At 43.3% G+C, this 26,593-nt stretch overlaps 1 protein-coding gene and 1 long non-coding RNA gene across 3 annotated transcripts; one reads left to right on the plus strand and one right to left on the minus strand.

Annotated features, from left to right (window-relative positions):
- Window positions 1-462: 462 nt before the first annotated feature.
- LOC117860445 (uncharacterized) lies at window positions 463-21,387 on the minus strand. Its single transcript, XR_004641493.2, has 5 exons — window positions 21,138-21,387; window positions 18,338-18,457; window positions 13,350-13,853; window positions 1,237-12,929; window positions 463-816 (listed from the first exon to the last, which is right to left on the minus strand). It is a non-coding gene; the product is annotated as an uncharacterized lncRNA (long non-coding RNA).
- A 317-nt stretch (window positions 21,388-21,704) lies between these two features.
- Window positions 21,705-25,653, plus strand: LOC117860443 (uncharacterized). Of its 2 annotated transcripts, XM_034743734.2 has the most exons (10): window positions 21,705-22,103; window positions 22,219-22,265; window positions 22,351-22,453; window positions 22,684-22,770; window positions 23,616-23,699; window positions 23,873-23,926; window positions 24,968-25,048; window positions 25,175-25,220; window positions 25,313-25,398; window positions 25,498-25,653. In XM_034743734.2, the coding sequence occupies exons 1-9, from the start codon at window positions 21,861-21,863 to the stop codon at window positions 25,363-25,365; spliced, it is 798 nt and encodes a 265-aa protein (XP_034599625.1). In that variant the 5' UTR covers window positions 21,705-21,860; the 3' UTR covers window positions 25,366-25,398; window positions 25,498-25,653. The 2 variants fall into 2 exon arrangements, with proteins under 2 accessions (XP_034599625.1, XP_034599624.1); XM_034743733.2 differs by having other exon boundaries at window positions 21,708-22,103; window positions 25,313-25,653.
- Window positions 25,654-26,593: the final 940 nt, after the last annotated feature.

The raw sequence follows: 26,593 nt of genomic DNA on the forward strand, positions 1-26,593 counted from the left end.
GCATGGTGTAATGCCATGACCTCCAAAGCCACACCACCCAACCCTTCCTACGTCCACATACACCTCGCACCTCATGTACCTTTGTCCTTGCTAATTATAAGAAGGTTACCCGAATGTGCTCTAATTAGAGGACAAAGGCTTATAACTTGGTTCTACCTTTCTCAACTAATAATGTTGTTCTAGATCAATGTGCACGCAACACTCAAAGGTCACTAGGGTCTAGGCCATATCAAGGAATGCAAACATCCTTGTATGTCAAATGACTCACCCACGACTCATGGGTAGATGTTCATAAAAATCTCATTTTGTGCCCATCCATACATGTAATGTTGGGTTATATGCCATTCTATGTGTTCCATCCTGGATCCACACGCACCATGCGCTGTATGCCTACACACTGACTCATACGTACATTATTTTCTATTGTAAGTACAGCTACTAATTGTGGATGCTATAAAGATATTGTCAATATAGCCACAAGATTTTATTTTATGCTTGCCTGTCATATTGCAAGATATGACAGTTAAAGGCTACGCATATCTGCATTTTATATCATCAAGCCTATCAAAGGTGCAGATGTGCCCAGCCATCTTATTAGCTACATTTGATGAGCTGATGAGGGTGATGAATAAAGACGAGATAATGGAACTATGCTCCTAGGTTATATTACATTTCGTGTCATCTAACAATATTGTTGACGCTGGAAATCAGCCGATTGAATCTCTAGCGTCGGACACACGACCCGGGAGAATCTGCTTAACTCCTGTTCGGGTGATCGCCCTGGTGCGGTTCACGCGGCGTGCCAGCCAATCTGACCTGTTGATTGGCAAGGAAAGAAACGTGTCAGATCCCAGAGGTTGCGATCGGCTAAGGTTCCGATCTCGAGAGAGCTTATCAGCGAATCGGCCGATTTGCTGTAATAAAGAAATCAGCTATAATACAGCCGATTACCAGGCAACGTTGATAAAGAAAACTGCTAGAATAAACTAAACAACGCTACAGTAGCAACACTAGGAACAGGTCTTAATCGGCTATGTGGAAAGCGGCATGTTAAGCGATAAAATATAAGTAAGCCAAAAGCCCTTATTCCAAGCTGGATAACTGGTGATAAAACTAGAACAACAGGTAAAACCTAAAATTTTAGTGAATATCGATAACTGATGAATAAATATAAACGAAACGACAGCGATGCGCCCGAAGTTAAAGCTTAGATATTGCTCGATAAACGGAACTTACAGAATCGGCCGGAGATCAAGTTGATGCAGCCCCGCCAACCCATACGAACTCGTGAAAAGAAGAAAAGTATTGGCGAAGTCGCCTGCTTGAAAGTAAAGTGCGAGGAAATAGTAGGTTGTTGTATTGATTTGATGATGATTACAGATCTATGGAAGGCTATTTATAGCCTGTTACAACCAATCTCTTAACCGACTAGGATTCTATCTCTAATTTTAAACCAAAACGAATATTTACAAGTGTGATCCGTATCGGAGTTGATTGTTGTGTTCCTATGGGCCGACCCATTTTATCTTCATAATCTATTTTGAGCCCATATTGGCCCAACTACTCCAGCCTCTCGATCGGCCGATTTCTATCAACTCCCTTCGCCGAAACATTGCAGCACCAATCGGCCGATCTCCAACTGTAGCACCAATCGGCCGATTCCCAATCGTGACCTCCGTGCCTCGCCGCATCAGCTGATTCTCACCCTTCTTGATGCCGATTCCATACGTGTCAAAATCTGGCATCAACACATGCCCCCCAGTTTCGGAGTAAAATATAATCTTTACTTCGAAATTCCTTTCAACTTCCCTTCCGAAACAAACGCATTGAAAATGCCCTTCCGTTTCACAGTGTTCAGCCTAATGATTGCAATCTTTTCGAAACGGACGCCCACGACAACCACTCCTCCCGAAAAAATCGAACCGCCGGCACGGTAAAAATCCCGCTTTTACCCCTTCTCAGACCACCCTTAAATATCAGCACGTCCTGTACTTCTTTTCACGAGCTCACATCTTCCTTCTTTGGCGCACTGATCTCCTTCTTCCTCCGGCGTCTTCCTTAGCCTCCAATCTTTCCCTCCGGCATCTCCTTCCATCTACATTCCATCTCGCTTCCCCAATGGCGACACCCTCAGGCACTTCACCAACATCCGAAGCCCCAGAGACGGCTCCACCAGCGGCGGCTCCATCGGCAGGAGCGGGAGCTCCATCGGCGGGAGTGGGAGCTTCGATGGAGGTCCCACCAACGGCTTCAGCACCCGTAGCTTCGCCGGCGATCCTGCCAACCACGATGAGCTTCATCCCGGAGGTTTTTACCGAAACTTTTCTTTCTTGAATACCAATGTATTTACCTTAGATCCATTCTTACTTCCGCCCCCTTTTTCCTTTTTTAGGCGGTTAGACACCAGATTACCATTCGCCTTACCAAAACCCCCGGTCTTATCTGCCTTGGTCCCATGGTAAACCCAGATCCAACTAACTTGATCAATTTGGAAACCCATAGAATTCCATTCAGCAATCAACCATGGACCTAGACCACTGGTCAGGCACTTTCAGATCATGGTCGAATGAAACCGTTGGTTGGAGGGAATGGTACCAACGGATAGCCGCCTCCAAGAGAGTTCAATGGGACGAGCACAAAATCGACCAGTGCATCGATCTGTCTTTGTCCCAAATGGAAAGGAATGAGCCCTTAGTAATAGCGGCCTCCTACTTTTGGTCCGACGCTCTCAATGCGTTTCTCTTCAGACATGGGCCTATGACTCCCACCTTGGCCGATGTGGTCATGTTGACCGGGCCTCAATATTTCCTCCCCTGATACTCCTTTTCGTTACCTGGCCAAAACGTCCCATCAGTTGGAGATGAAAGGAATCGGCGGGTAGAAAGGATTCATCAAGTGCAACAGGAGGGTCGGGACAGTCGCAGAAAGGGAGCATGCGGCCTTCTTGATGATGTGGCTAGAGAAACACCTCTTTTGCGGAAGGGCAGCCGGTCCATCCACTAACACACAGGCTCTGGCCGAGGTGCTATCGATAGGGGCTTCTGTTCCTCTTGGAAAGCATTTATTGGGATCAGTTTATCATATGTTGCACTAGATCAACATCAAGCTATCCAAAGGGGAGCCGATTGGAAATCCAGGTGGACCCTGGTGGTTCATCAACTTGTGGCTCAACCTGTACATGAGCAAGATCTCCCAACAGCGAGTGGAGTACATGATATCTCCCGACATCGAATCGGCAGAGAACCCCACTGTACGACGCCGGTGCACTTCCTTCGGTGAAGCGGCATCGGCCTTCTCTGGTTGCTCATATTCTCCTACCAAGGTGGCCGAATATTTCAGATGCTTCTACAATGGCTTCAGCGAAGACGCAACCAGCTGGTTCCCTTATCAAAGGGAGGAACCACTCTTCGAGCTCCCCTCCTGTTTTGACTCGGCCACTAGCAAATTTGATGAGGACCTCACAGATGAGTTGATCAAGCCGGGGATCCTGCCGGCGAATTCCTTTTCGGGGAAGGACGCCCCCACTTATGAGTTTTACAACCCTTCTGTTGCAGCACGGCAATTCGGCTTAGGTCAACTGCCGATTTATGCATACTTCGCCGGTCGAGCAAAATTCAGAGAGGATCTCACCAAAGGTCTCGACTACAGTCGGCTACATGATCGGATCCCAAACTCCAGCACCATAGACCTGGCCGATTGGATAGTGGCCCCTTTCGCCATTCAGCAGTTCAAGCTATGGTGGGCCAAATGGAAACAACATCTATTCTGCGCTTCTGCGGCGATATATTGCAATCTCCTGGATCCCAACAACATCGACCCGAATGCCGAGGTATCGCTCTCTCTTTAGCCGATTTTCAACTTCTCTTTTTATATACTGATTCTTATTATTTTTTCAGTCTGAGAGTCGTGCTCCCCGAAAACGTAGTCGGAGTGGCTGGCCGATAGAGGACCGTTATCCATACACGGAATTTCCCCTCATCGGCTATCACGCCCCCTCTGTTGATGACATAGCCGGCTGGGCGAAACAAGCGCAGAAGAAGATCATCAAGAAAACCAGTCACCGGGTGCGAGCCCGCACAAAATCGGCCGATCCACCCGCGGCTGTATCGGCGGAAACTTTGATTGTGCCGACCCTCCCGATCGCTGAAGAAGTTGACCTCCAAGCTGCTACAGAAGCTGGAGCGGCTGCCGCGTCATTATTGGTGGAAGCCATTCAGGTAAAACTCGTCATCTGATCTCTCCTGGTCGTTATTTCAATACTTACCTTTCCTATATTAGGTCGCACAGACTGCTCCAGAAGATCCACAGCAAACGGCGATGCCCCAAGCAGAAGTTGAAATACCAGTGCCCCCTTCCGTCGAGGTACATGATCTCTCAATTCAATTCTTTAATATTTGAATCATGACCTTACCCATCTTGACGCAGGTCATCGGCACATTACCTATGTTATCCGACCAGCCACCTGTCAGAGAAGTCCCTCAAGAGGTCGGCCTGAGCAGAACGCCGATCGTTGTCGAATCCTCTTCTTCTGATGAGCCAATTGCACCAGCCCCTGAGTCGAGAGTAGCGATTCTGCAAACGCAGATGGAAGAGATCTGCTTTAAAGAAGTAAGAAGTCACTCAACCCGCATTGGCCGATTTGCTACCACCATCGGTTGACTTACTTTCCTTCTATTTATCATTTTGCAGGAACAGGATACTCCCAATAATAGCCTCTTCTCATTTGCGGTCGCGCTCTCTGATGACGAGGAAGTCGCCTCTCGTCAAGTCACTTTGAGCTCTGTCCCCGATGACGTCCGTGCTAAGCTTGAAAGTATACGGTCCCTTCTCCAAGAAGACATCGGCCAATTGGTGGAGGATGCTTCGCCGATTCGGCAGCTCTTTGGTGACGTTAGCGGCCGAGTCCCAGAGGAAGCAGAAGAAGCCTTAGCACCCGCCTCTTATATTGAATCGATGCGGATCCCGGTCTTCAGGGCCCTGCATCACATGGCCGATCGCGCCAAGCTGGCCAAGACTCGTGAGGAGGAGGACTCGTATAAGCATCGGGCCTAGGAGGTACACCATCGGATTCACTTCCTCGAGAACTTCCGTCCCGGACTCGTCGGTACGATAGATCGTCTCAAGCGCCGAAGAGCAGAACTTTCCAAGGAGATGGAGCAAGTAACCAAGGAGATAGCCATTGAAGAGAAGAAGCTTCAGGAACTTCCCTCCGTAATCGCCGATTTGAAGCAGGAGAGACAGCATCTGCCCACGAGGCCCTCGGACTTCACTGCCATATGTTAGAAGTCCCAGGGTCGGCGGAGGATGACCAGCGAGTCTTAGACTCGGCCGATCAGATCAGGCGTCGAGCGATCGCGGCCATCAACGCCCTTCTGGGATGATCTGTAAAAGTACTGGCCGTTTTGTAAGAACATTAATGCCTTTTGACCGTCCTTCGTGGCGCCCTCTTATTTATTACCCCTTTTACTTTGACGGGACGTGTCTTACCAAACCCCCGCCCTTTCACTTCTTATAAATACCGGCCCTGGTTTTTCCCTCAAGAATACTTGCTCCACTTGATTCCTTTCTCCCCGATTACATTTTATTGGAACATTTGGAGTCATGTCTTCTTCGTCTTCCTCTTTCTCCTCCTCTTCTGTCAATCAGGTATGAGATCCGTCTCCGCTTATTTCAGTTTGATTCCTTTAACTCGTCCTAACTTTTAGAAAATGCCGTGGCGGGGACATCTCGCCCGGTGTTGGATCGAAGCCATCCCCTTCCTCGCCAGGTTGAGGTGGAAGCCGTGATGAGAGATGTGGAAGAACGAAGCACCCGCCTCCTGATAGAATTAGGTCGGATTGAGAGGGAACTCAAGAAGAAACGCAGTTGAGTATTTTTGTTCTAAGGGCGACTTGTACCGCGTCAGCCGTGTAACTCATCGTCCGTACCGAATGATAAATCGGCTGATTTGAACGATTATTTTTCTCCTTTAGGCGATTCCTTTTTCCGCATCAGCTACATGATTATCCAGGAAACAACCGTTCTATCCTGCCATGCCTCATAATGATTTTTATGCATCGACCCATATACTGGGGTAGTATCTTTTCAAGTACCTCCCGTTCAATGCCCTAGTAAATTCTTCTCCTTCGATTGTCTCCAGAATGTATGTATTTCCCGGAGCGCATCGGCCGATTCTATACGGACCTTCCCAAGTGGGAGACCATTTACCGAATTTAGGATCTTTAGATCCAATCGGCAGCACTAACTTCCATACCAAATCTCCTTGGGAGAACTGCTTGACTTTGACCTTCTTGTCATACCATCTGGCCACTTTCTTTTTGTTTTCCTCGATACTGATCAAGGCTCTCAAACGCTGACCCACCAAATCGTCGAGTTCCCTCTTCATGAGCGAGGAGTAATCATCGGCCGTCAGCTGATCTTGAAGCGACGTATGTCTTGATCCTGTTCTCAACTCCCACGGCAATACCGCCTCATGACCGTACACCAGTTAATAAGGGGACACCTTAGTAGCTCCGTGGTAGGCCATCCTGTATGCCCATAGAGCTTCGGTTAGACATAAGTGCCATTTTTGGGTTGTTCCTCAATCTTCCTCTTGATCAACTTAATTATCCCCTTATTGGAAGATTCGGCCTGGCTATTAGCCTGAGCATAATACAGAGAGGAATTTAGCAGCTTGATCCCCATATCGGCCGTGAACTCCTCGAACTCTCCCGACGTGAACATCGTCCCTTGATCGGTTGTGATAGTCTGAGGGATGCCGAAACGATAGACAATATGGTCCCTCACGAAATCGACCATAGCGGCCGACGTTAGGCCTTTAATGGAATTGCCTCCACCCATTTGGTGAAATAATCTGTGGCTACCAGAATGAATTTATGTCCTTTACTTGATGGAGGATAAATTTGTCCGATGAGGCTTATTCCCCAACCTCTGAATGGCCATGGCTTGATAATTGGATTCATAGCCGATACGGGCCCGTGTTGCACGTTCCCATATTTTTGACAATCTTGACATCCTTTATAATATTTGAAACAATCCTCAAGGATTGCCGGTTAATAATACCTATTATTCCTAATCATCCATTTCATCTTATGCGCCGATTGGTGGGCTCCACATTCCCCTTTGTGGATTTCTCCCATCAGGGTCTTCGCCTCCTCCATCCCTAGGCATTTGAGTAGAACACCATCAATCGTCCGATAGAACAAGTCATTTTCCAGTAACACATATTTTGTGGCCTGAAATCGTATTCGCCGATCCACTTTCTTAGACAGGTCTTTTAAATAATCGACGATCTCATTTCGCTAGTCGTCGGCTGCGAGTTCCAAAACCATGGCGCCTTGAATCGGCCGATACCCGGACGCGTGCTGGGCAAGCCTGTTGGCCTCTTGATTATAATCCCTGGGGATATGCTCAATAACCGCGGATTTGAATTCTTTGAGAAGCTGGAGGCAATCTTCATAATAAATCCTTAACACGTCATCCTTGCACTCGGATCTTCCTGTCAATTGGTCCACGATGAGCATGGAATCTCCAAAAATCTCAACGGTGTCGGCCTTAATCTCTCTTAGCAATTGTAACCCTTTTAGGACGGCCTGGTACTCCGCCTGGTTATTGGTGGCGGATGCTTCTATCGGCAGAGAGAAATCATAACTTGCCCCCCGAGACGATATGAGAACAATGTCGATTCCCGATCCGGCCCCACATGACGAGCCATCGAAATATCAGGTCCACGGTACTGGTTCCACGACGGCGATTTCTGGTCCGCAGTGCTGGGCGACGAAATCGGCCATAACCTGACCTTTGATGGCTTTTGCCGATTTGTATCGTAGATCAAACTCCGATAAAGCCAAAATCCACTTTCCGATCCGCCCTTTCAAAATTGGCAATGACAGCATGTACTTCACTACGTCGTCCTTGCATACGACTATGCATTCTGCCGATAATAAGTAGTGCCTGAGCTTGGTGCATGAGAAGTAAAGACATAAGCATAGCCGCTCTACCGGGGGATATCTTGTTTCGGCATCCAAAAGTCTTCTGCTAACATAATATATCACCTGTTCCTTTCCCTCAAACTCCTGGATTAACGCTGACCCGATAGCTCGCTCGTCGGCCGATAAATACAGCTTGAACAGCTTACCAGTTTGTGGTGGGACCAACACGGGAGGCGAGGCCAAGTACTGCTTGATGTCTTCTAGAGCTTTGCATTGCTCTTCTCCCCACACGAATTCTTGGTCAGGTTTTAATTTTAATAACGGTGTGAAGGCCTAGATACATCCGGACAGGTTGGATATGAATCTTCTGATGAAATTGACCTTGCCGATCAAGGATTGCAACTCGCTTTTATTCTGCGGGGCCATGACTTTATTGATAGCCGCTATAGTCTTTCGGTTGATCTCTATCCCACGCTCATGAACCATGAAACCCAAGAATTGTCCGGCGGATACGCCGAAAGCACATTTGTTCGGATTCATTTTTAACCCATGCCTTCTTGTGCATTCCAACACTTGCCGCAAATCGGCCAGATGTTCCTGGTGTCCTTTTGATTTGACCACGACGTCGTCGATGTAAATTTCTACAAGTATGCCGATAAGTTTGTAGAATATGTAATTCATGGTTCATTGATACGTGGCGCCGGCGTTCTTCAAACCGAAAGTCATTACCACCCATTCGAACAATCCGAGGTGACCTGGGCACCTGAAAGCTTTTTTCGATATGTCCTCTTCGGCCATTAGTATTTGATTGTATCCGGCATTTCCATCCATGAAACTAATGACTTTGTGACCCGCGGCGGCGTCTATTAACACATCGGCCGTCGGCATCGGATATCCGTCCATTGGCGTAGCTTGATTAAGGTTCCTGAAGTCAATGCACACGCGTAGCTTTCCGATCTTCTTGTATATGGGCACGATGTTGGAGATCCATTCGGCATAACGGCATTTCCGAATAAATTTCGCTTCAATCAGCCATGTGATTTCGGCCTTTATATCAGGTAAGATTTTGGGATTACATCATCGTGCAGGCTGCTGATATGGCCGATATCCCGGCTTTATAGGCAACCGGTGTTCGACAATAGACCGGTCTAATCCGGGCATTTCATGGTATTCCCAGGCAAAGCAATGTTTAAACTCTTTCAATAAATCTGTCAATTTACATTTGTATTCCGGATCCAAATTAGCACTAATGTACGTCGGCCTCGGCTTGGTGCCATCGCCTAAATCTATCATCTCTAATGAATCGGCCGACGTGAACCCGTGCCCTAGCTTCCCGTCTTCCCGGACGAACTAATCCATTTAATCTGAATCTTCGAAGCCGACTGCTCGGATCGGCTGTAGACCAAAATCGGACACCTTCAGGAAATCAGTGTCCCAAATTCTCCTGGATATGCACTTGATGTTCTCGCAGCTCCATTGCTGTGTATCGGCCGCCGCGACGCTGTACGCGGAATCGGCGGTGACCACTTCGATGTTATCGCCGACCCACTGCATGAGGTATTGGTGCATTATAGACGGGATGCAGCAATTTGCGTGTATCCAATCTCGGCTGAGTAGCATGTTGTAGGACCCTTTGCCATTAATAATAAAGAAAGTGGTGGGAAGGGTCTTACTGCCGATGGTGAGGTCGACGCAGAGCGCGCCACGGGAGGGGGACACGTTGCCTTCGAAGTCTTTGAGCATCATGTCCATCTTGGTCAGATCATCATCACTTTTTCCTAGCTTCCGGAACATGGTGTATGGCATGATGTTGACAGCAGCTCCTCCATCTACTAGTAATCTAGTGACGGGTCAGCCGTTGACATGTCCTTTGAGGAATAATGCCTTGAGGTGTTGCCGTTTTTCGTCCTCGAGTTTCTCGAATGTGGCTGTCATCGGCTCCAAAGCCAATTGCGCCATCTGTTCTTCTATCGCCGACATGTTATGTCGGTCGGAGGGAGTCATGAATTCCATCGGCAGAATGAAAACCATGCTGACATCGGCTGCCGATTCTTGGTTGTCGTCGTCTTCCCTGTCGTTTCTTTTGGGGTGCCAAACCCGAGGCCTGTCGGTGTTCTTGTCCATCATCTGTTGTTGCTCTTCTTCCTGTTGTTCCCATTGGCGGAGATGTTGGATTCTTCATTTTTGAGATTTAGTCAATCCGTCAGGGCACCACCTGGGGTTTACTGGTTTAGCTGATGGTTTGGCGCGTTCCCATTCTGGTTCGCATCCCAAGGGGTTCTCGTCTGATACCCGAGCATCAGCCATCTCTTCTAGCCGGTCGTGAGCGCTGACTCTGTCTTCTGGTTGGTTGTACCGATTGGTCCTGGCCTCTGGTTGGTCGCGCCGATCGAATCTGCCCCCCAGCCTATCGTTTCGCTCATGCCTGTCTTCCAACCGGTCGTATCGGTCACTTCTGCCCCCCAGCCGATCACGCACTGAAGGGCGCTGGTCCTCTTGCTCGCGCCAGTTTCTGCTGATCGGCTCTGGCCTTCCATCTCTGGAGCAAGATCTTCTGAATGGCCGGTTGTTGCGATACGGGCTGTTGCACTTAGGGCAATTATCGGCCGACGGCAACCTAAGGTTACTCTCCCAGTAGTGGATGAAGAACGGGCATCGCCAGTGATCTTCATGTCGTCGCATCATCTCTTCCCGGAATCTTGAACTTTCTTGTTGCCGTTGATACTTGTTAAGCAGAAATTGGGAGGTGATGGGCCTGCGTGGTTCTCCCGATCCTTCGCCTTCATCCTCCATCCGTCGTTTCCCCTTGACGTCTTCGGGCACTGCTTGATTTTTGGAATCTACGGCGCCGCTCTTTTTAGCCGATTCAGATGTTAGCACCTTGGTTTAGAGTGAGTTCCTGTATCAACCATGTTGGTGGGGAAGGGATGCTGATCGATCTTCATCAGCTTTACTGGCTTTGTCGGGACATCGAATTTGAGCCAGCCCTGCTCGATGGCCGATTGTATTTGTTGTCGGAAGATCTTGCATTCGTTCGTATCATGGGAGGTGGCATTATGCCACTTGCAATATTTCATCTTCTTTAGCTGCTCGGCCGACGGGATCGTATGGTATGGTGAGAGCTTGATTTGTCCTTCCTGGAGGAGGAGATCGAAGATTTTATCGGCCTTTGATGTGTCGAAACCGAATGCCTCTGGCTCCTTCTTTCCAAATGGGCATGATATCGGCTTCTTCCCTTTGACCCATTCCGCCAGGCCAATTTCTGTTTCTTCTTCGGACTCAGCCCCTTCTAAGTACGCCACCTTCTTCTGGAAATTCCTCCGTGGATCAAAGGGGCGTACTTCCTGGGCGGACAGTCGATGTACGATTTAGCTCAGGCTCTCAAACTCCTGTGAAGCATATTTTTCTTTGATGTGAGGCAAGAGACCCTGGAAGGCTATATCGGCCAATTGTGCGTCGGTTAGGACTAGGGTGTAGCATTTGTTTCTGATCTCCCTGAACCTCTACACGTATGTGGACACCGGCTCATCACTCCTCTGTCTCAGGCTGGTTAAGTCTGAAAGCTTCATCTCATGTACCCCCGCGTAGAAGTATTTGTTGAACTGCTTCTCCAAGTCGGCAAATGTAATTATGGAGTTGGGTGGCAGTGTAGTAAACCATTGGAAGGCCGACCCGGACAGGGATGACGAGAAGAGGCGTACCTGTAGAGCATCTTGTGCAGCTGCCTCCTCACATTGGATGATGAATCTGTTTACGTGTTCCACAGTTGAGGTATCATCAAGCCCTGAAAACTTGGTGAAATCGAGAACTTTGTACCGATGGGGAAACAGCAGTAAGTCATAGGTAGGCGGGTACGGCGTTCTGTATGTGTAGGTTTGCACCTTCGACTTTAAACCGAATTGCTCTTGAATCACCTCTGCTATGTGTGCCGTCCAATATGCTTGTTTTTGATGAACTATCGGCTGGGGAATCGGCACGTGTTGGTAGATTGGCGGTGGGATGACCGGGTGGTGGATGAAAGCATGCAGCGCCTGTTGCGACGCGGACGGCTGTGTAGTTGGCATCGGTTGTCTCAGTGAACCGGCCGTTTCGTCATATAGTACAATCGGCGCAGTGCCCCAAAGCGCTTCCGTTGTTACTGCCCCCCTGCCCATCTCCGGCGCGACTGGCTGATACTCGGAGACCATCGGCCATACGACCGATTGGAATGGTGCCTGGATCGGAGAGCTTCCATAGACAGCTGATTGATCTTGGCCGACCGACGCCGATGGTGCCCCCCAAGACGCTGAATTTAGCGAAGATGATTGCGCGGAAGAAATCTGAATGGGTTGAGGCGGCGCATGGGGCTGAAGATATGGTGCGCCGTTGTATCCCAGATGCGTCGATGACGAAGGAGCACTAGATCCTCCAGGCTGACCTTGAATCGGCTGAGGAGCTGAGTAGGGTGAATTTGGAGAATTCCTGACCGGGGCTGTGATAGGTGGTGCGTATGCTGGCCCCTGGTATCCTTGAGACACACCATTGGCCAGGGAGCTGATGACGGCATTGTATACCGTATTAGTTATCACCGGGGATTGATCGATGAAAGCTTGGTAGACAGACTGTTGAACCATCTGGACATCTTGCCCGAGTCCTCGGCGATTGTAATCTGGCGGAGAGTTGGAAAAGGAGCTTTTCTGATAGTTTCCCCGCTCCTGGTACGACTGAAGGATTGTAAGCATGTCTTTCGGTAGTGTGCTATTTGTTTCTCCAGTTCTTCCTTCTGGTCATCCTTGAGGTCTGCTTCCGTCACCTCGATGACGTTATCTTCAGAGATTTCGGTAGCTTTCGACATGGTAGCAGTTGTATTCGTTACACCGGGCGTGCCAAAAGTGTGTTGACGCTGGAAATCAGCCGATTGAATCTCTAGCGTCGGACACACGACCCGGGAGAATCTGCTTAACTCCTGTTCAGGTGATCGCCCTGGTGCGGTTCGCACGGCGTGCCAGCCAATCTGACCTGTTGATTGGCAAGGAAAGAAACGTGTCAGATCCCAGAGGTTGCGATCGGCTAAGGTTCTAATCTCGAGAGAGCTTATCAGCGAATCGGCCGATTTGCTGTAATAATGAAATCAGCTATAATACAGCCGATTACCGGGCAATGTTGATAAAGAAAACTGCTAGAGTAAACTAAACAACGCTACAGTAGCAACACTAGGAACAGGTCTTAATCGGCTATGTGGAAAGTGGCAGGTTAAGCGATAAAATATAAGTAAGCCGAAAGCCCTAATTCCAAGCTGGATAACTGGTGATAAAACTAGAACAACAAGTAAAACCTAAAATTCTAGTGAATATCGATAACTGATGAATAAATCTAAACGAAACGACAGTGATACGCCCGAAGTTAAAGCTTAGATATTACTCGATAAACGGAACTTACAGAATCGGTCGGAGATCAAGTTGATGCAGCCCCGCCAACCCGTACGAACTCGTGAAAAGAAGAAAAGTATTGGCGAAGTCACCTGCTTGAAAGTAAAGTGCGAGGAAATAGTAGGTTGTTGTATTGATTTGATGATGATTACAGATCTATGAAGGCGGCTATTTATAGCCTGTTACAACCAATCTCTTAACCGACTAGGATTCTATCTCTAATTTTAAACGAAAATGAATATTTACAAGTGTGATTCGTATCGGAGTTGATTGTTGTGTTCCTATGGGCCGACCCCTTTTATCTTCGTAATCCATTTTGAGCCCATATTGGCCCAACTACTCCAGCCTATCGATCGGTCGATTTCTATCAACTCCCTTCGCCGAAACATTGCAGCACCAATCGGCCGATCTCTAACTGTAGCACCAATCGGCCGATTCCCAATCGTGACCTCCTTGCCTCGCCGCATCAGCTGATTCTCACCCTTCTTGACGCCGATTCCATACGTGTCAAAATCTGGCGTCAACAAATATTCATTAAAATGTGGCCATTTGTGGTTCAGTTATATTTTATCATTTGTGAGCAATCCATTTGAACTTCACTAAGATTATAATGTGCCTAATAAGTGTTGTGTATGGTCCACATCATGCCTTTGTATCACAAAGTGGTTAGCAAATTCAAAAAGTAGTGTTGTATAAGCAGTCTATAAACAAAAAAAATAGAGTATCATGTCTACTCCTCATGTTCTTGTAGTTGATGACTCTTCTGTTGATCATCTTGTTGCATCAAGAGTTTTAAAGAGTTGTAACATTGAAGGTGAAATGACAAGTATGAACTTTCCATTCGCAATCAACAATCAATCTTTGCTTTTTTTACCGAAGTCAATAGGGGAAACCCCTACCTATTTTTTTAGTATAATTTTTTTATTCCAAACCTGTTTAATTCGCTCCTAGGAAGTTGCACCATGGCCTGCTGGATACTAATCAGCTGCTCTAACCACTAGGCTTGAGGCCCTTTCGCTTCAATTCATGGATTAGTTGTAGAACTGTTATATAAGTATTGCATGTTTTGTATGAAAGTGCATTAATGGAGGGGTTGCAGCTTATATCACCAAACTTGTCAAGGCTGCATATGTGCCTAGCCTTCATAGCTACATTTGATGAGCTGATGAGGGTTATGAATAGAGATAGAATTATGGAACTATGCTATTAAATTATATTTTCTATAATCTAACAATAGTCATTAAGATGTGTCCATGTATGGTTCTGTTATATTTTATCATTTGTGTGCAATCCATTTGAACTTTTGTAAGATTATAACTTTCCTGTTAAGTAGTCCACATGCTGCAATTGTATCATAAAGTGGTTAGAACACTCAGAAAATAGTGTAGTAGGAGCGGCCCATAAATAACAAAACATAGAGTATCATGGTCACTCCTCATGTTCTCGTAATTCATGACTCTACTGTTGACCATCTTGTTGTATGAAAGTCTTAAAGATTTGTAACATTCAAGGTGAAATGATTACTATGAACTTTCCATTTGCAATCAACAATTAACCTTTTCTGATGTATTGCTCTTCAAGATTTATTTTGAAGTTTCACATTCATTGCAATGGAGAGATAACGTAATTGGACTTATGTTCTTATGTAATATTATTGTTAATGTTTTTCATATTCCAATCTCAAGCAACTTGAGATATAATACAAGTGGTACCTTTATTTTAAAATATATATTTTATTTTTTCCATTGAAACTACTAAGGAAATTTGTTTTTACACTCAAAATTCATCCATGATTAACCACATCCTTGGTGATTAGGTGTGCTGATGATGCCCCTGAAAGGATAAAAACTGAATATAAAAACATCAATACATGGATTAATTATGAAATTATTATCTAAGTATTTTTGATTTTGTATATGCTTATTTTGTACGGGTTGCAGCTTATCATCAAACTTGTCAAAGTTGTAGATGTGCCTAGCCTTGTTAGCTATATTTGATGAGCAGGTGAGGGTGATGAATAAAGACAGGATAATGGAACTATGTTACTAGGTTATATTTCCCGTCATCTAGAAATAGTCATTAAGATGTGGATATGTGTGGTTGCGTTTTATTTTATCATTTGTGTGCAATCTATTTGAACTTCATTGAGATTATAATGTGCCTAGTAAGCATTGTGTGTGGTCCACAAAATGTTTATTATCTCAAAGTGGTTATCAAACTTAGAAAGTAGTGTTGTATTAGTGGCCCATAAATATAAAAATAGAGAGTATAGTCGTCACTCCTCATGTTCTAGTAGTTGATGACTCTTCTATTGATCATCTTGTTGCATCGAGAGTCTTAAAGTGTTGTAACATTCAAGGTGCAATGTTTACTATGAACTTTCCATTGTGTTATATTTTATAATTCGTTTGCAATCAATTTGAACTTCTATGAGAATATAATTTGGATATTACGTATTGTGTATGGTCCACATCATGCCTTTTTATTACAAAGTGGTTAGTAAACTCAAAATGTATTGTTGTATGAGTGGCCCATAAATAAAAAAACAAATAGAATGATGGCCAGTCCTCATGTTCTCGTAGTTGATGGCTCTTCTATTGGTCATATTGTTGCACGAGAGTCTTAAAGAGTTGTAACATTCAAGGTGCAATGTTTACTCTGAACTCCCCATTATGTTATATTTTATTATTTGTTTACAATCCATTTGACTTCTACGAGCCTATAATTTGTCTCTTACATATTGTGTGTGGCTCATCCTGCCTTTGTATCACAAAGTGGTTAGTAAACTCAAAAAGTAGTCTTGTATGAGCGGCCCATAAATAAAAAAACAAAGAGTATCATGGCCACTTCTCATGTTCTCGTAGTTGATGACTCTTTTGTTGATAATTTTGTTGCATCGAGAATCTTGACGAGTTGTAACCATCAAGGTGCAATGATTACTATGAACTTTCCATTTGTAATCATATTCTTATGTAATATTTTCATCAATGTTTTTTCTATTTCAATTAGATGCAACTTTAGATATAGTATAAATACTATGTCTATTTTAAACATTATATGTTTTTTCCATTAAACTAGTAATGAAATTTTATTTCTTCACTCATAATCATCCAAGCTTAGTCACATCCCTATGGTGATTATGGGCAAACTGTATGAAAATATTCAATTAATATATTAGTTATAGAATTGTTACCGATGTATTCAGTTTTTGTATATGCATGTTTTGTATGGAAGTACCTTGAAGGAAGATTTGCAACTTATATCATCAAACTTGTCAAAGCTGCAAATGTGTCTAACCTTCTTAACTACATTTGATGAGCTGATGAGGGTGATGAATAAAAATGGTGTAATGGAAGTCTACTATTAAGTTATATCTCATGTGATCTAACAATCATCATTTATATGTGGCTAGTTGTGTTTTTATTATATTTTATCATTTGTGTGCAATCCATTTGAATTTCTATGAGACTATAATGTGGCTATTAAGTATTATGTGTGGTCCACATCATGCCTTTGTATCACAAACTAGTTAGCAAACTTATAAAATGGTGTTCTATTAGCATTCCATAAATAAAAAAATAGAGAGTATCATGGACACTTTTTGTATTCTCATAGTTGATGATTTTTCTATTGATCATCTTGTTGCATCGAGAGTCTTAAAGAGTTGTAACATTCAAGGTGCAACGATTATTGTGAACCTTCCATTGTCAATGTCCAATCAACCTTTTTTGATGTATTATTGTTTTATTTTTTTATTTTTAAGTTCCAAACTTGTTGCAAAAGGAGGGAAATATTTTATGAAAGTTACTTGATGGAAGGGTTGTAGCTTATATCACCAATAATATCAGATTTGTAGACGTGCCTAGCCTTCGTAGCTACATTTTATGAGCTGATGAGGATGATGAATAAACATGGGATAGAACTCTATTACAGGATTATATATATCCTACTATCTAACAATCTTATTTGGATATGGACAATTGTAGGCTCCCCTACCGGTCCGTCAAAGAAAAGATATGGACATATGTGTTTCTGTTATATTTTATCATTTGTGTACAATTCATATAAACTTAACAACTGTAAGATTATAATGTGGAGTATTGTGTGTGGTCAACATCATCTCTTTGTATTATAATCTGATCAGCTGCAAACTCAGAAATTTGTACTGTATTAGCAGCCCACAAATTGTTACCCGTTATGTTTAGTATGGTGAATATATTCTCCTGATCCCTTGTTTAATTTTCCACAAATTGTGCAAAAGTTAATAAATAAAACTTGTAGACTCTACTATGGGTGTGGGTTCTATCCAAGGTTCTGAAAGTTCTATAGATAGCAACACAAGAAGAAAACTGGCCAATGAACTTTTCAAATCATTCAAAACGTGCAAACAACATGAAGAAGTCAATTAAGCTGGTCCATATGGACAGATCAACTGCTTCTAATAGCTTGTTGAATCTGGTAGCATCCACTATATAGTTCTAGTAGTTTCCACATCTCATTCACTATCAAAGTAAGAATTCTAGTTAATATGCACTAAGTAGGAGAAGAATTCACAACAGATGCTAGCCTTAACTCATCATCACAAAAATAAACCGAAGAAAATAAATCAATATTTTGGGTTAAGCATTAAATGATTTTATTAAAAATCATAAAGCATCACTACAAAGATAGAAAAGAATCATAATGTCGATGAGTGGAATACTGAAACTCATATAGTTGAAATGCAAATACTAGTCTAGAACAGCTTAAGAAGATTTCCTATGAGGATAGACAATGGTTATTTCACAGCTCCCTATGATAAGTTGCAGGATGTTACTAAAGTTGCCTCTATTACATCTAAAGATTGTAAACACATCCATATTCAGGGAAACTAAAAATAATAAATGTTAATATAACAACTTACAGAGGTTCAAACTGTATACACAAAGATTGGAGTTTGTTCTTAGTATTGTATCGCAAGCATACATGAGCATGAAGACATGATGAATTGACGCATACCTTACATGAGGATCAACATTTCCTAAGAGTGCCTCAACTTTGACTGGGACCTTGAGCTGGAGATGAAATACTTGTACCTGACCAAGGTATTGGTAGACTGATCTTCACCAAGATCTTGCCCTACAATGCAAATGTTAGTATGGTCATTATTTGAAAAACATCATATAACAATGAAATAAGAAAGTTATGCAAACAACCCTTATACCATTGTATACATCTTTTTCCTTAAATAACCAATCTTTCCTACACACAAAGGCTTCTAACATCTCCAGAGTTAGTGAACTTTTTGACTTCCCAAGAATCCTACCTCCAAGACTAAAGGCGGATTCGGAATACACAGTGGTAAGACGAATGGCGAGAAAATCATGTGTCATGGTTGATAAGATTAGGAACTTCTCAGCATGTGCCTTCCACCATGCCAAAATGTGAAAGTTTTCATATCCTCCACATAATCTTCTTCAAAGTACATGTCGAATTTAGACTTTGGTACCCGAGTCTTTCTCCAACTTGACTTGAAATTTGCAAATTCTTGTCCTATCTACTATTTCACAAGCATCATTGAGCCCGCAACACTAATGCCCTCACTTGAATATGTCATAGATTATGCACCACCTCTCCTCACACATTGCTCATACTCCATAAAGTATTTCTTCATCCAACCTAGAGCAACATTGACACTTGTATGAATCCGATCTATATTCATACAAATCTTTTGATAGAAGAACTCCAACTATTATGCTCCCCTCGGATCTAACATTGTGGCAATAACAATTCCAAAGTTGACATCATAATCCTTTTTATTTTTTGCAAGGAGTAGTCTGATTTGACTCATCAAAATCTATACCCCAATACTTTGCAAACTTGATCTTCATGGCTGCAGCCAAGTTTTGTAGCGCCACACTCGTTTGGCAAGCAGGGTCATCCAAGGCATCCTGAATCAAAAGAACCAAAGGCAAGAACTTGTGTGAAGTTGGTTTCCTATCAGCTGATACTACCTTTGTAGCCTCTTCAAAGGTTTTAAGAAACCTATAGATTGATTCAGATTTGCTCCACTCTTCTTCATTTGGGGAAATTTCAATATCTTGATTTGCATAGCTATTAAGGACCACATTGTACTTTATTCCTCCAAACATTCTGAAGGTGAAATTCCAAAGGTTGGGTATGTCAAGAGGAATACCACATTTTGTAGGAAGACCATTCACCAATGCAATTACATTAAAATCTTTTATTTGTGATGGTAAAGAGTTAATATGCTTTGAGAGCTCCTGAATCTTCTTTATCCCCTCATGAATAATCTTCATGCCATCCTGAACCAAAATATTCACAATATGTGCACAACATCTTACATACAAATGTGCACCCTCAAACATCAACTCATGCTTCTAGAAACACCAACTCCTCCCATGCGCTATTGTTGTTACTAGCATTATCCATTGTTAGAGTAAACAACTTGTTTCGTATGCCCCATTTGGTTAGGCCACTCACAAGTGCTTCTTCAATGGCAAAGCCTGTGTGTGGATACTTCACCTTCTTATTATCTTCTTCTTTATCTTGAAGTCAGAAGTGATAAGATGAGCTGTTATAATATGTAGCCTAAGTTTTTTATCAATGTCCACAAATCTGACGTTAGACACACACGGTAGTCTAGGCTTTGAAGTTCATTCTAAAGATCTTGCTTCATTCTCTGATACTTTTTTAGACAATCATTGTGAATAGTTTGTCGCCCTATATCAGCATGTATGACAAACTCAATCATACGCTCAGTGAAAAGCTTAGGGACAAACATAAAGTTTTCTATAGGTTTCTTCAATGTTACTATAAACCTTTAAAACCATCATCAACTCGCACACAGCTTTAAAACCATCATCAACTCCTAGATTCTGCTCAAAATGTTTCCCAACCTTGGACCTTTTAGCATGTGTTTTTGTTTAATGAGAATCATCAGATCTTTCAGATGTGTTTTCAGAAATGTTAAGGTAACAGGCTAGAAAATAAAATCACTATGTAAGAAAGCAGGTTCAACAACATATAAGAAATCTTATTTTAGGTTTTTGCATTTTTATTTATTCTATCTAATAAAATCAAGGAACAACATTTAGGTATATATAAAAAAGAGAGAACATGATGAAGGACAGAACAATTTAGTAGACCAACAGGGAGTAAAAGGGCTTTGCAAAAAAGAACCAGTGCTGTCATTCCATTAGCTCTATTCCTGAACATATAAGAACTTCTATGCGCTATTAATTGAATAGCACATCTCTAGTGCTAGTATGTACTACAAAAGTTGGCAGACTACTCTGACAGTAGTGGAATACAACTACTCTAAATGCATTTAGTTATAGTGATTAGTTCACATTCTAGTGAGCTACTCCTATAGCCTCGATGCTGCATAATTAAGTTGGTAGACTACATCACTATCTCTGGAGAAGAAAAATGCTTAGAGGTTGCCAACCAAAAAGAGTGTGGTTGGATATTCAGATCTAAAATGTGTAGATCAGTCTCGCAAGATTAAGTCTAGCTAACCAAACATTTCAATTGGAAAATATAACCTATGATTTTCCCTTTTTAACATAAATGGTAACATTACTACTTCTAGGAAAAAGTCCACTTACTGTACTTAATTTAACTGCCAAAACTAAGCTGCTGGAAAATTCTTTTTACCATACATCTCTGATGGCTTGATGATTTGGTAGGTACAAAGACGGGAAGAGCGCAAGAACACCCAAGAACCCACATCGCGGGCATGAGGTACAAACCTTAGGCAATACGAGATCGAGAGGATGACGGGGGATGAACTCACAAGACTAGCTGCCGAGGGGGGAAGACGAGGTGGAGGCGTCGTGGCGGATGCGAAGGAGGCGGCCGACGTGGAGGTGCCCGTGTCTAAGGAGACGGGATGGAGAGGAGGCATGCCTTGGTGTTGCCTGCGGGTGAGCGAGGTGGAGGCTTTGCGGCGGCGTGGGCGAGGTGGATGTGGAGGCGTGGCTACGGCGGCGGGGAAAGGGAGGCGAGGCGAGGCTGCGAGGGGTTAGCATAGTCTCTATAGGCGGCCCATCTGAGGAAACCGCGACACAATCCACAGTTAGAAACCAGTTAAAAAAATTAAATTGTAGCTATCCGCTCCTCACACCGTTCCAAATTGCTAACGAGCTGGAGCCCAAACTAAGTTAATGTTTTTAACAGAGTCGGCCCATTAGCACGCAACCTAAGTAAGTCCACAGCAAAACTCAGACCATTAAAGCTATTCGAGCCCAAACCATTTGCAGGGCTAGGCAGGACACAGCTAGGCAGGACACAGGAGGGGGCTCGGATTTTATTTCTGGCGTCCGTTCGTTTGCGGGTGATCCACTCGTTTCTTCCCTCACACGCGCCAAAATCCCAGCCACCAGCCCACCACCGCCTCCCTCCTCGTGCTCCTCCCGTTCGTCCCCATCCAAAAAACACACTTATTTTGCAGCAAGCACCCTTAAGAATCGCTTCAGTACTGCAGTGACGCGCGGTGAAGAAACAGAGCAAGGAAGAGATGTCTGTGCAGTGCGCGGCGCACGCGGTCAGGGCGCTCGCCGCGCTCCCGGCGCCGGCCTCCCCTCGCCGCCGGGCGACCTGTGTTTCCTTGTCCCTTCTGCCACGCCGGCCGGGGCGCGCAGTCGCGCCCGTACGGGCGGCGGAGCCGTCGTCACCTCCTGCCGCGGCGCCCGCTGCGCAGCCATCCGGCGCCTCGACCGGCAAGGCTGTCATCCCGGACGACGAATTCTCCCTCGCCAAGGTGCGCAGGCCGGCTATCTCTTGCTTCTTGGAACAAGGTCGCTGCGCCTTGGCTGTTGTCAGTTGTCACACCGAGCAATCGTGTCCTCTAGTGCTGAATCGCTTGTCATTTGCAGGTGTCCTTCGGTGTGATTGGGCTGGGAGTTGGGATCTCGCTTCTGTCGTGAGTTCTGAATTTTTCCAATCTTATATCAGTCTAAAAGATTCAGAATGCTCTGTCATGGAGATTAAGTGTGCTTGCATCCCAGGTATGGGTTCGGCTCGTATTTCAATCTGCTTCCCGGCTCGGAGTGGTCAGCCCTGCTGCTAACCTACGGGTTTCCTCTCACAATCATCGGCATGGCCTTGAAGGTAAGAACTCTCCCTATATATGTACATGTACAAGACATTACTGGATAACATCTTTAGGGACGATCCTGTTTCTTCTCTAAATTATGTGCCTCGATGTTTCGTGCTTCAAATTAAGTCTTGAGAAGCAGTATGCACCAACAATCTCAATTGAGTCAAAATTCTTTAGTAATTTAGGTTGAAAGGTGCATGGTTTCTTTGCTGAGTTTTCATTCTGAATTTTCTATATGCAGTATGCAGAATTGAAACCAGTGCCCTGCATAACCTACGCTGATGCTTTTGCTTTAAGAGAAAAGTATGCCACCCCTATTCTGAAGCAGGTAATCTTTGTTCATACGATCAAACATGACTATTTAGTATGATGTGGGCTGTTTGTATTCCATTATATTTTCATGTAAAGTAAAATTGAGCTATATAACCAGCAATTTGCTGAAGGCGGAATTTCAAACATGAGATGAACTTGAAATTTGTACGAAAAAGAGGTATTCTACTTAGTGTGGACATGGGAAAAGAAACTGACACTATTTCAACCCCACCTGCTGTTTATACTATCATAATGCCGCATGATGTCACACATTTCGGTCTTGGGGATTAAAATAGAAATGCGTAAAACTGAGATTCTTAGTTAATTTCTAGCAATCTACATGTAGGATTTAACAAAGAAGAATAATTGACTCCTTGGTTAATTTTAACTTTTCAAAAACCTGCGATTGTCACTTATTTAGTGACATCATGATGCAATAGACTGATATAAGTGAAATTCACAAAATTTTCACATCACAATATCACTTAAGCCTACCTCCTAATAACCACAATCCCAGATGGTTACTATAACATGAGCTTGATGATCTATTTGATTCTGATGCAACACACTTTAGTAGCTTGGACCATTGATTAAGTTTCTATACATGCTTAATCATACTAATTAGGAATTATCACAATTGTTCAGCACATGCTTTTGAGCTAATAGTGAGGTACTTTTTAAGTTCTTGCACTCAAGCCTGAACTTGGCCTTTTGGTTAAGGTAATATTGTCATGCATTTGCATGGAAAAAAGTCGAGTGACCTAAACTGACAAAATAGCTTACAAGGATCAAGCATACAATCACATAGCAGCAAATTTCTACAGTGCCATTTGTTATTCTGACATCATTGCTCATCCCTAGGTCAGGAGTGATGTAACTCGTTTTAGATATGGTGATGAGCAGCATCTGGATGAAGCGCTACAGCGAATCTTTCAATATGGTTTGGTAATTCTTCATTCTATCCGTTTTCATGAATTAACATGGTTTTACATTATTCATATCAGACTATTTTCAAATTCAGCTAATGGTCATCGGTACTGTCTTACAAAATGTCTCTCTCCATGGTAAGGACATTTGTTGCTTTCTCTTATGCCTTCTTTTTTCCCCCTAAATGACAGGGTGGTGGCATTCCTAGACGTAGTGCACCTATATTACAAAAAATTCGAGAAGAAGTAAGTTCACTGTCTGTTTGTTTTATTCTGTGGAGTAGCATTCTCCATATATTGGAAATTGTGAATCACATATTTTATTTTGGGTTCTGTATTATGCACTGTTTTTTAAGAGTTGAGTAAAATCTATGAGTCCTGGAATTTATCAACTATACATAGTACAAGATGACTTCAGACTCTGCACATAATTTGCGTGGTGCAAATCATTGTGGACATGACATTGGTATCGTTATAGAGTTTTACTGAAACAATTCATGCAGTTACTTCAACCAAAATTCAATGACGAAAATATGTTCCTATAAAAGATCATTAACTTTTAGTGGTCTGGTACTGTAACCAATCAACTGCTACTTCTTTGAGTGGTCACTCAACATAATTGTGAATATCAAAGATGCATAAAATTCATATAAGGACACGAATACCATGATTTAGGTGGAACTTAAGAGGGATCATGGTTTCTCAAAAAAACTTAACTAAACCTTCCTTTCGTTTTTGAAACAAGCCATAAATGCCACAGTTGATTCTCTGCTACCAGATAAATGATAGAACATCCAATTGAGAGGGGCTCAAATCTAGGTGCTCACAGATCTTGTAAGTAACTCAAAGTGTTCAGTACTCCCCCTGTCTTAAGACAAAACCAGGGGGGCATCTTCTTCACATGGTTTTTCTTTCTATCTAGTGAATGAAAAATGATAATTTGGTAAAGGTTAATAAGGTCAGTGCTTTATATAATTCGAAAATATAGTTGCTACAGGTTAATCAACGTCCTTTATCAATGTTCCATGAATATAATGCTTCTATGTCTCGTTACCGACATGAGGAAAATTTAGACAGTTCCATTAAAAAAACAGTCTTTGCTGACAGTTCCATTTTTTAAAAACAGTCTTTGCTGTCATCCCTATACCTTTGGACATTCCAAAGGATTAGTTTTCTGATTGCCATCTTCTGTTCTTTCAGTCCAACGATATTTATTTACCAAATGGCCAGCTCAATTCTTTTGGTGCATTTCTGTATTACAGGATTCACATGATTATTTGGATGCAGGTAACTGAGGATGGGAAATATAGTTTAGTACTCGTATTTGAAGCCAAAGCATTGGAGCTGTCTGATTTTGAGAAGAGACAGGTGAAACTGCCTCCTTTATATACCTGGCCTGAAGTACAAAACAATACTGACGCTGTGTAAAGTATAGAAATATTAGAAGCAGTTTGGATCTGCAGGCATTGATTCCTTGCACTTATTTGTCTGCAGGCAAAATTCACCTCCTTTTTTGGACCTGGGATTAAGGCGGAAATTGGTAAGTTTTGTTAATTTTTGTATTGCTCCAGAATACTATCAAGTCTGTATACTCTATTTCACCCATTTTTCAACATTATTGTACAAATGCAGGAAAAGGTGGTGATGATCTATATGAAGTTCGTCTTATCTCAGAGAGCACTTAGAAACGAACTTTGGGAATTCCCTCAAATGCAAAAGTAGAATTATTTCTTCTCTTTCTTTGATCCACTGATATTTGCATATATGATGTTAATAGTGTCATATTTTACCCTTCTTTTTTATTTTTGGCTTCTCAGCTTTGATAGCTATTGGTTGTGACTCTTGACTGCGACCTACCACTTTCATACACTCCATGGGCATGTGCAAAGAAAAAGCTATTGTAACATAGATGTAAATGAACTTGATTGGGAATGCTGTCCATATAGTTGAAAGGTATTTAGCCCCTTTCTTCATGGAACTCTTCAGGAAGTTTCAATAACGTTGGTTTTTTTTTTTTGTGTGTGTGTGTGTGGGCACTTGTGCGGAAGGCAGTAGCAGAGCATTTGGAAATATTCAGTTCAGACATCGTTTCTTGACACTGGAGTTTTGTAAAGTTCTTCACTGGTGTAGCATACATAATTCTGCACTTCACCATGTGTTGTGGCTCATTCATCTCTCCTGCATCCACATGCAGAGGAGTGAAACATTTCATCGAATGATCGACACACCAGTGAATAATATAGAGAATTGCTGCAACAGATCTGAGGACCACAGAAGAGTAATAAATCCATTTCAGGATCTGGATCTAGGCAACACTGAGCACTAACAACAGTAGATCCTTCTTCTGGTAGGCCAGATTACTGACAGTGCAGATGACAAATATTACCAGACGAGACGACAATCAGGTGAAAGTTTGTTTGCTGTGTTGTATCTAGAACCCATGATTCTTGGCCCCAGCTCTAGAAGCTGAATATTCAGGTGAATCCGGTGCAGGTTTACATTACAGGAAGGATGTCAGGGCCCTGCATGGTTTTTATGCTCACTGCAAAGCATGACAGTATAAGTTAATTAGCAGGCGTGCATCTACTGATGCAGACTGACAATCTGACACTTCCACCTTCCGAAAATAAGAACTGCACATGCAGCAGAATGGAAGATACTTTGTAGAGGTACAAACTACAAACCAATGGGTCATGTGAGCAGTGCCCGCAGTTATCGTGCAGCTTCCGCTCACTCATGTGTGGCTCTCTCAAGCCACATGCATCCATGACGAGCACCAGCTTTTGTGGTGTGTACGTGCCTAGGCTACAAAGGGAGATTAGATAGGTTGTGATCGCTACTACATACATGATGGTCAAATGAGGAATCTTATGACCAGTCAGCCACATCTGCTCTCTTGTGCTTGCAGCATTA

This window comes from Setaria viridis, chromosome 6, assembly GCF_005286985.2.
Source record: "Setaria viridis chromosome 6, Setaria_viridis_v4.0, whole genome shotgun sequence".
In the NCBI taxonomy this organism is placed as follows: Eukaryota; Viridiplantae; Streptophyta; class Magnoliopsida; order Poales; family Poaceae; genus Setaria; species Setaria viridis.

Bases quoted from the DNA above. Each gene is read 5' to 3' on its own strand.
- LOC117860443 (XM_034743734.2), top strand. From the start codon at position 21,861: ATGTCTGTGCAGTGCGCGGCGCACGCGGTCAGGGCGCTCGCCGCGCTC. The intron at 22,454-22,683 runs GTAAGAACTCTC...TTCTATATGCAG, and splicing joins TCATCGGCATGGCCTTGAAG to TATGCAGAATTGAAACCAGT. The intron at 23,700-23,872 runs GTAATTCTTCAT...CCTAAATGACAG, and splicing joins GAATCTTTCAATATGGTTTG to GGTGGTGGCATTCCTAGACG.